The sequence below is a fragment of the Arvicola amphibius genome, chromosome 9, assembly GCF_903992535.2.
Source record: "Arvicola amphibius chromosome 9, mArvAmp1.2, whole genome shotgun sequence".
Taxonomy (NCBI): domain Eukaryota; kingdom Metazoa; phylum Chordata; class Mammalia; order Rodentia; family Cricetidae; genus Arvicola; species Arvicola amphibius.
The window spans coordinates 19,781,617-19,791,640 of record NC_052055.2 but is presented as its reverse complement, the minus strand read 5'-3'; the positions used below and the strand labels follow the sequence as shown (position 1 = coordinate 19,791,640).

General features: G+C 47.0%; 1 protein-coding gene across 1 annotated transcript in view; it reads right to left on the bottom strand.

The window, feature by feature from the left end:
* The window catches only part of Fer1l6 (fer-1 like family member 6), a 113,882-nt gene that overhangs the window by 32,133 nt on the left and 71,725 nt on the right, over window positions 1-10,024 (bottom strand). Inside the window, 4 exon segments of the mRNA XM_038342996.1 lie at window positions 1,029-1,279; window positions 3,218-3,398; window positions 4,838-4,999; window positions 5,258-5,368. Of these exon segments, the coding sequence (XP_038198924.1) occupies window positions 1,029-1,279; window positions 3,218-3,398; window positions 4,838-4,999; window positions 5,258-5,368 (705 nt within the window).

Here is a 10,024-nt window from a genome sequence, read left to right as displayed (position 1 = left end):
GTTACATGTAGAAGCCAACTGGTTATCAGAGGAAAAGTGTACGTAGATGCCCAGTGAGAGGGGAACAGAGGTATCTGTTGGTTTTGTGGTAGCAGTTCTTATTGCTTCAATAATTGAACATTTAACCATATCTTCAACCATCCTTGAATTAGTTCAGCCAGCAGCTACAAAGATGCTGTGTACTGTGTTTGACTTTAGGGATGCATTGTGACTCCAAGTGAAGGGGAGGAGATAGGGTGCTAGCCCATGGGACACAATGTCGTATCACAGAAGGGGTGTTGGCGGCAGACAGCCTTGGGTCAACAAGCAGTAGGCAATTACTATGAAATAGGTGATTCTCGGTTTTCTTAACTAAAGACGATGACACGAGCCTACTTCACCGTGGGAAAGTTCTAGTGACACGAAGTAGGAACTCCACAGTTAGCTTCATTTCTCGTTTAAGAAGTGCAAGGAAGTGACAGCTAACACTGTCTAACAGCTAACTGTGACAGCTAAGAGGCGGGCAGCAGAAGAGATTTAGTTATATGCAATGACTATCAATACGTATCTCAGGAAGGAGGCCTTTGAAAAAGACTGGTGTCAGCAATTGGGCGGGTCCCAGCTGCTATAGCAGTAGACACCTTCCAGAAGCCCACTTAACTGAGGATGGAGAGCCTTTCTCCTCTTTAGAATTCAAACAGCGCATCTTGGTCATGTCTGACCTTGTACAAAGGAGGCTCTAGATGTTTGTGCAAGTATTCCTGGATGAAGAAACACTTGCCTTTCCATGCTAATGAATTTAGAAGAGGTTCTGTCCCATTAGAGATTACTGTCACATCTGACTAGCACTTTAAATTCATACACAGTAACTTTCCAACCCTCCAGCAGTACTTTGAGGTGGATACCCCTATCTTCATTGTGAATGAGGAAGCTAGTACCCAGAGACATGACGTTGCTGGCTCAAAGTCACATAACTAATGGCGGTCTGGATTTTCTCAGTGCAAATTCCACTGAGCCTGGCAAACAGGAAGCCGATTACACGGACCGACCTTGACTTTTTCATCTTTCGGTGGTTCCTGGGATACAGGTTTGTGCTCAGGCTCAAGCATCGGAGAGGAGTCAGGGATGTCGACTAGGGTGGTTGTCTGAGCCTGGGCAGAGTCCGGTACCACTGTAGGCGGTGGCTCAACATCCACATAGATGTGATCTGTTGGGGGATCCTGGGAGGATCCAGAAGACTTGATTGCTGCTAGTGAATCTGAAAAGGGTGAATGAGAGTTCCTTCAGCCATGGAACACAGCTGGCTTCCAAACCAGCAAGCTCTTGACATTTCTAAGCCCTGTTTTCCTTATTTCTGGGACAACAGTAACTATTTTCCTGAGGGAATTAAAATGTGATTATCATTTATGGCGTCTGTTGTACAATTAGGCAATCAACAAATGGCAGTATTAATTCTTTATCCCTTAGAGAAACTGTGGACACTAGGATCATAAAAGCCAAGGTTTAGGGCACAGGTCCTCTGCATTGATTGTCTCTCCCAGTGTGTTAATCTTCAGGGACTGAGGTTTCAGAACTCAGTGAGCCCCCAAGTGTAGGCAGTACATGGGGCATATGATCACATGCGCTTAGTGGAAAGCCGGGTCAAACCCTGGGGTTCCATGAGATCCTGACTGGACTGCTGACGTCATTACAGGTCGTAACACTTATCCACACTTGCCTAATGTCCTCTGCATTTCATGTTGCACAACTCAGCACTGATGGGTGTTTTTGAGTCCGGAGTTTCTGCGGTTGTCAAGGCCTTCAGAGGTTCTCATTCCTCTGGGTATGGCTTACACCAGCAGAGTTAATCCAACAAACTCCCATAGGTATCTATGCTGTGCTAGACACAGACACCCATGCTGAAGGGGACACCCACAGGACAACAAACCCCCAATAACCAAAGCAAACCCAACCCTCCAAAATTGGATAGTTGGAGGTGAAGAGGAGGAGGTGGGGAGAGAGCATGGTCCAAGAAGCAGCAAAGGGGGCTCCAATGGAGTAATAGGAAAGAGGTAGGGTGGTGTAAATCAGCACGGTGCTCCAGAGCGCCCTCTGTCTGTAGTCAGTGCAATTACATGTGCACGTTCCCTGAGACCCCCTAGTCTCACTCCTGGATAAAAAGGGTGGAGAAATTCCCACACAGCATCTTCCCTTGGGAAACACACACAGGTACCTTCATCACAGGATGGCTGGTGAAATTAGAGACTTGTGGACAACCTAGGAGTCCAGTTCAACTCAACAGGAAAGGGAAAAGGGAAATACAGCAGATGCAATGGGTTGTCATAAACAGCCAACGAGCTCATGGCAATGTGGAGAGATAATAGAAGGTAACATAAGCCGGGCGGTGGTGGCGCACGCCTTTAATCCCAGCACTCGGGAGGCAGAGGCAGGCGGATCTCTGTGAGTTCGAGACCAGCCTGGTCTACAAGAGCTAGTTCCAGGACAGGCTCTAAAGCCACAGAGAAACCCTGTCTCGAAAAACCAAAAAAAAAAAAAAAAAAAAAAAAAAAAAAGAAGGTAACATCGAGTGAAAAGAACCAAGAAATGTTACAACACCATATCATGTGTGTAGATCAAATGTGCATGAATCTACAAGAGGGTCTGAAAAAAGTGGCTCAGCAGTTCAGGGTGCGTACTGCTTTTGCAGAGGACCTGAGTTAGGTTCCTAGCACCCACATCAAGTGGCCCACGGCCACCTGTAACTCTAGGGCATCTGGGGTCTTTTTCTGACCTCCATGGGTGTTACACTTGCATGTGTATACTTGCACACACACACACACACACACACACACACACTAACACAAACGCTCATGAAATCTGTTAATGAGAGCTCTGCTCTGGGGAGAGGTCTGGCAGTCAGGCATCGGAGGAGAGCGGACATGACAGAGAAGACCTGAATAGCTCAATGACGATGCTGCAGCATGGAACTGGGAGGTGTAATTAACTCTGAACACCTGAGAACAAAATCAGAACAAATTAAAATAACAGCAAGCGTAAAGCCAAGAAAACTGGCAGAGAACAGGGGCCGGGGAGAGGAGCCTAAGGAATATTCAGGTGTGTCTCAGTGGAAGATTTGATTCCAACACAGAGAATAAAGGTGTAAGTTCACCAGAAAGGTCCAGCCAGGCACTTGAGTGTTCTTTTAGGCAGATACCACTGTCTCTTTTCACTCCAGCATCTAGGATGATGCTCTTCCTACCTGGCCTGACCCAGGCTCCATCCGTCTGTGAGGTCAGGGCAAGGGGCTCTCTGGATTTACACAGAAACTGCTTCAAGCAGTTGATGGTGTAGGTGCCCACAAGAGTGCTTCTCCCGAAGGCTCTCCAGTCCACCACACAGATGCTCAGCGGGGGGTGTAGGAGCTCATTCTCAGGCAGCTCCTGCAGAGGAGGTGGAGGGAAGATGCTGCTACCTGGGTGGCTCTGCCTGCTCTGGCCCCGCAGGCTCCTCTAGAGGCGGGCACAGCCGGATGTCTGCCTGTCTGCCTGTCTGCCTGTCTTCTCCTTGACTTGACATTCTAGTCCTCAGACCAGCTCGGTAGTTCACCCACACTCTGGGGGACTGTCTTCCCAAGTAGGGAAATAAGCATTAAAACTATGATAAATATGTTCTAATAACAATTCATTCCAGGTACAAATCCCTAAAAGATGTCAGTTGCAAAACGTCTGTCTCCCACTCCTGTATTTCCATGGCGGTGTTTTCAGTCCTACTTGCTATTACTGACCACAAGAATCCCACGTCAGAAGAGATTAACCAATCCCAATATGTGAAACCAATGAAGATCAAGCCATGAGGCGTGAAGCTAAGGGGACCATGCTCTACACACTTGTCACCCCTAGTTCCCCGAGAGGATCCATGACATCCACCATGGAGGGTTTCAGATACTACACACACTTTAGTGTCCCCTTTGATCATCTGGAAAACGTGTCTTTGGACAAAGAAAACTCTTCATAATTAGTTCCAAACCAGAGCAAAAAACAAACAAACAAACAAAAAAACCCAAAACACATGTATGCTGAAATATTGAAATAAATAAGAGCACAGGTGTCAAGAGACATAACTTACACACGACAGCCACTGACATTCTGAACACAAGGGACCTTAGTTAAATGCGGCCATCAAAGTAAAATTCTGTAGAGCATTTTGTAGCCAGCAGTTCTCAGAAGCAACTGAAGGGTTTGTTAAACCAGGGTATCTGTGCCCTGCTCTAAACACCTCTTTATTTGGTAGACTGGGCTAGACCTGATGTTGTGTACTTCTTTCTCTTTTGGGGTGTGCATGAGTGGGAGTGGGTGGTTGTAGGGTACTGAACCCAGAGGAACACAGAGGCTAGGCCAGCACCCTGCCATTGAACGACATCTCCGGCTCTCTCATTCCTTTCCATTTTTAAGACAAGGCCTCACTAAGTTGCGCAGGCCAGTATGGAACTCTCCTTGTTGCCCGTCTGGGCCTTGAACTTGTGTTCCTCCTGCCTCAGTTTCCTGAGTAACTAGGATTGTAAGCCTATGTCATGACGCCAAGCTGAGAATGTGCCGCAGGTAAGGCTGGTGTAGAGGAGTTGGGGGTTGTGCTCCAAAGATCCCTGTCCAGGCAAAAGTCTTCTAACTTCCTTTGATTTATTGTACACTCTAGACCTGAACATTTGCACAACAGGTATCTCCTGTTTCTCATTCCAGAAGCCTGGCTTTCCATAATTAGGCTACTCACGCAAGTAGCATACACCTGAAATCTTGAAGCATCTCCCCAGGCTAAGTTGGTGAAGCAGAGGAGCCCAGCTGTGGAAAGGGGGCTGAGCCGCTGAGGAAGGAAAAGCCCGTACCACGTCAAAGGCCTCTGCCTGCATGCTGAAATTGGGGTTGTTCTTGTAACTCTGGATCACGCAAGACTTCACGCCTCGTCCCCCACATTCAATGAGAACCTGTGGCCGGTCCACCGAGAGAAGCTGTACCTTCTTCATTTCTCGGACACCCCAGAAGAGGACCTGAGGAGAGGGGTGGGCAAAGACAGAGAGAAGCCCGGTGTATGACCAATGGAGAAGCCAAGGTGTGATTCCTGGGAGGGACAGTGTGGTCTTCCAGCTGCAGCTCATGGACAAGACCCCGTCTTGTCTAGTTCTGCTAGTGAGATCTTCCCTGCGTCATCTGCCCATCCTGCCACACCTCCCCAACTACGCAGGTGGGACCCCCCCCACCCCACCCTGCGTCCTATGGGTCAAGCCTCTCCACTTCCTGAGCCATACCTCCACCCGGTATTTACTCAGCACTGGACGGATGTTGGCAGGAACAGGATAGATCTGTGTGATGTCTGGTGGGCCAATGGGAGGGAGACCCTGTAGTCCAGAAGAAGGGACCTGCCATACAAAACAGCCATTAGTGAGAGGCTGGAGAGACGTGAGGAAGGGTAACCAGGCTATGCAGCACCTCCCCAGCAAGACATCCTTGTGTCATCAGGACCCTGCAGCACACCTAACCTTTGATCAACCATTGATGATTAGAACACTGATTAGCCGGGCGGTGGTGGCACACGCCTTTAATACCAGCACTCGGGAGGCAGAGGCAGGCAGATCTCTGAGTTCGAGGCCAGCCTGGTCTACAAGAGCTAGTTCCAGGACAGGCTCTAGAAACTACAGGGAAACCCTGTCTCGAAAAACCAAAAAAAAAAAAAGAAAAAAGAAAAAAAGAACACTGATTGGCAAACATTTAGTGAGCACTCGAGGTGTGCCATGATGTCGGCAAGACATAACTTCCAATAAGCTCACGGTAGAAAATGGAGAGGTGAACCCCCCCACAAGTGTCTAGATGTTCACAGCTCGATAAAATGACACACAGAATTGTAACAGTGGATGGGAAGGGGACTTTGATCACATCTTGGGCTTCTGACACTTAACTACCCTCTGCCTTCAGAGACTCAAGAGATCATGGCAGCCCATAGTGCACAGCTATGAGATGAGATCAAATTGAATGGAACAGAGACTTACTGCTAAGAATTCCGTGAAGGAGAAAGTAAAGTCTTTTGAGTGTGGAACTCAGGAGAAAATGGATCACTTTTGTGCCCTTGGGCACAATGAAAAGACAGGACAATCACCGATCTTTGTAGAACTATCCCACAAAGAACCTATGGAATTCTCCTAAAGGCAGGGAATTTCCCACAGGTAGCCCATGTTACCATCTCTTCGGGACCTACCTCGCTGCCCATATCTGTCAAGGAGCCTTTCCAGACTGGGTGCCAGTTATTGTGGCCATTTTCCTGCCCTAGGACCACTGACTACATTGCATCTTCTCCATAGGCACAGCAAGTGTGGGAATCGGGTGACCAAGTGCAGAAAGCAGGCTTTCGTGAGTGACCCTGTCTGAGTCACTTTCCTTCGCTGAGCCTTATGCACTGGGCTGGACAACCCTTCAGGCCTCCAGGATCACATACTCTGCTTTGGGGTCTGTGATTCGCCTCCATGCAACTCTTGTCTGCCCGCAAAGTCTACAGAGCTTGGCCAAGAGGACATCTGTCCTTACTTCCTCTCATTCTCCAAACCCTCAAGCAGTACCACACATGCAGTGGCTTCTTGACAAGTGTTTACTAGATGACTGAGACATCAGCTCCATCTGCCAGAAAGTGCCTGATTGCTCGTCAAACCTGACAACGCGCAAACATCCCCCATTTTACTGTGGCAGCCATGTTCTAGTTGGCCATGGCAGATGTGGTTAAGCTAATTACACGAAAGCCCGGAAAAAGACAAGCAGACGCTACAAATACCAAATAGGCTGGAGATAATGAAGCCGCAGATTGAGCCAGAAAAGGAAGCTGGCACCGGGAGGCCAAGTACCCAGCTGCCTGGTGGGCCAAGGTGAGGGGTGCTGTCTGCCAGCATGGCCTCACCCAGAAGGCCAGCTGCTCCTCAGACTTCACAGAGCCACGCAAGACAAAGAGGCACAAAGACAGACACTGTGTGCTTTCTTTCTCTCGTTTGTGTTTCTTTGAGTTTATATAGTTATGTAAAATCCTGTGTGTATGTAAGACTTGAACAAAGAGGATGATGGGGAGGGGAGCAGGGGGAAAGGGAAGGCACACTGTGTATGCGTATGAAAGCATCCTTACGTAACGGTAGCCCTACACGGAAGATAAGGAATAGGACAAAAACAGCTGAGACTGTGGTGGGTGAGGAGCTGCCTGTGGACATGCTGTGTCTTCTATTTTAATTTGATATATAATAACTGTGCATATTTATAATGTATAAAGTATAATAGCTTTTTAAAATAAGGTGGAATGATCAGATGGGGGCACTTGGCATACCTGTCACATTTCTTTGTGTGTAGGGGTTGGATATTCCAAACCCTCAATTTCTGCTGATCGTGTTTGTCCTACTGCTCCAGGGTTTTAGGAATTACCCCTCCCACCCAACTGAAAGCATTAGTCACCTTCCCTCCACCCCACTCTAACTCTCCCCAGGCTCTAAGAACATTATTGGATATGCTTTTGTAAAGGCCTCGTGTGTGGGCTGCAGAGATGGTTCAGCAGTTAAAGGCACTTGCTTCTCTTGCAGAGGACCCGACTTGGGTTCCTGCCACCTATGAGGGAACTTACAAGTCTGTAGAACTCCAGTTTCAGGGGATCAAACGCCCTCTTCTGGCCTCCACAAGCACCAAGCAAGCAGCAGGTGTGCATACATAGATACAGACAAACACTCAAACACATAAACTAAAAATAAAATCTTCTTTTTTAAAAAGGAAATATTTTAAAAATTCTTTTTTAAAAAGCGAAGTGTGTTTCCTTATCCCAGGAGCACTGAGATGTCAGCCTTGTCAGTCCTCCGAAAAGGCATGCATTTATGATCTTAAGTATTGACCCCCAGCTCATAAGAGATCCCATAGTACGGTGGAGATGGAAAGGCTGACAGTCAAGGCTAAGTGTCTTCCTAAGTAAATGGGTCAGCATGGCCTGTAGACATGGTGTGCACTTGCTCAGTGTATGGGGCCCTGGGAAAATGAGACCAAATGAAAATGAAGGTGAAATAACTCAACGCTGGGGCAACTGGAGTAATTTGTTGTGAAGGACAAGTTGCTCTAATATCCATGAGAAACTCAAAAAGATCTGGCTGCACAACTAGGGCAAAGGTGAGGCCACGAAAATGGAAGAGCTGTTTCCTTTCAGGACCATGCATGACCCTAATCCCAGCCCTGCACATCTGGATAATCACAGATGTTTAGGAGCCTTCCTCTGTCGTCCTCTGCCCATCATCTAGCCTTCAACTGATTCTCCTCCTCAGCACAGCGATGAAGGACCAGGCTTGAGCTCTCTAGCTGTAGGAGCTGGGGAAAGTGACTTTGGATCTCCGACTCTCAGTCCCATCTCTGGTGAAACGGGGACAATGCTCTCTCTAAGTCACAGAGTCGCTGTGAGGAGGTGCGGAAAGGCAGGTCCTGCTCTGACATGCTTTCCAACACAGAGAATTCCCTAGGAGGAAAGGGAAGCTGCATTGGCCCTACAAAGACCAAGGCTCAACTTTAAGCTGTCTCTAGTTGGATGGAGTTGGTTCTGGTTTGCTTCTGTGTAGGGTGCATGAAGTCTTGAGTGAGTGTGTATTGTTGGCACGACCACCACTCTGGCAAGGATTCCAGTGCCTTAGGCTCATGGGAATGGCAAGGCCTTCTCTGATCTGAGTATAGATGTGTATGAACAAGTACCAAACATAGCTTCCTCCTCCTAGAGCCTACAGAGTCCAGTTCTCGTGCCTGCTCACTACATAGAACCCTACTAAGATTAGCTCACCTACATCCTCACTCAGAAGTTTCCAACAAACACATGGGCTTCCTAGGCTGCTGTTGTGCCTAAGTCAGAGTAAATGACTACCAGTGGTCATGTCAGAGGAGCAGCAGGTGGCAACTGACTTCAGGGGGTCAGCCCATCAGCATGCAAGGCACTGTGGGAGAATCTCACGTAGGCAAGGCTCCAGGAGCCTCAGCCCCCAGAATGTCTCTTGCTACTTCTGTGTCTGCATGTTTGCAGCTGCTATTTCTCTTTGATATCTGGCATGGTGTTAATGGGTATGGGGAGATCCCGGCTGCCCTTAATGGGATGTGATTATCTCTTGGAAAATCCCATTCTACTGGGCATTTTGACATTGTGGATTATTATAAATATGATTTCCTCTTAAGCTGTACTGTTTAAAGTGTTGCCCCCTCTCCCAATAAAACAGGGGCTGCAGAGGAAAGAAAATAAGAACAATAAAATGTCACACAGCTGGTTTCTCTAGCTGAGGAGCTGCATAGACTGTAGCTTGGGTGAGTGGTTAATAAAAACAATTGTTTCCCAGAAGCTGTTAGCTCAACTTCTTTTAATCTTAATGTTGAAAGATGTGTTCACAGGTTGGTGTACTTTGTAGCTGAAACAAAACTTTAAATATGACTAAAGGTTAGGTTAAGATGTTTTTGCTAATGGGCTTGAGGTAAACAAAACAAAGCAAAACAAAACAAAACAAAAAAGCCCGGGGAAACAATCTAAAGTTTAGGAAGGCACAGTTGAGTGAGGGACTCGTTAAGGTCAGGGAACAAGAACCAAGTAGCCCATTTATTATCAACTGATGTGCCTTTCTTGCTAGGATGGGTGGGTGATCAAAGGTGATGATTAATTCCTTGAACCCATTTCTGGCTTCCTGATATAAAAAAAATAAACCCTGTTGATGAATGGGCATGCACCCTGAGGATTTAAAGTAGAGATGACTGGTTCTTTTTCATATATAAAAGTTTAGACTTGTGATGCTTCTAAGATTTCACCTAAGATTACCTTTTGAGATAAACAATAAAATAATTGGTCCTTTGTAACCGCAAAATGCAGTCTATTAACAAAAGAACTGACTGAGAAAAATACCTTGCTTGCTTACACTCTGTTAATCTATAACAGGTTGCTTGGATATGAACATATGTGGGTCTTTGGAACAACTTGTTTTTCACCTGTAATATGTAAAATGTTTAATCATGCAAGGGGTATAGAAAACATGTTTTTTTACTTGTAT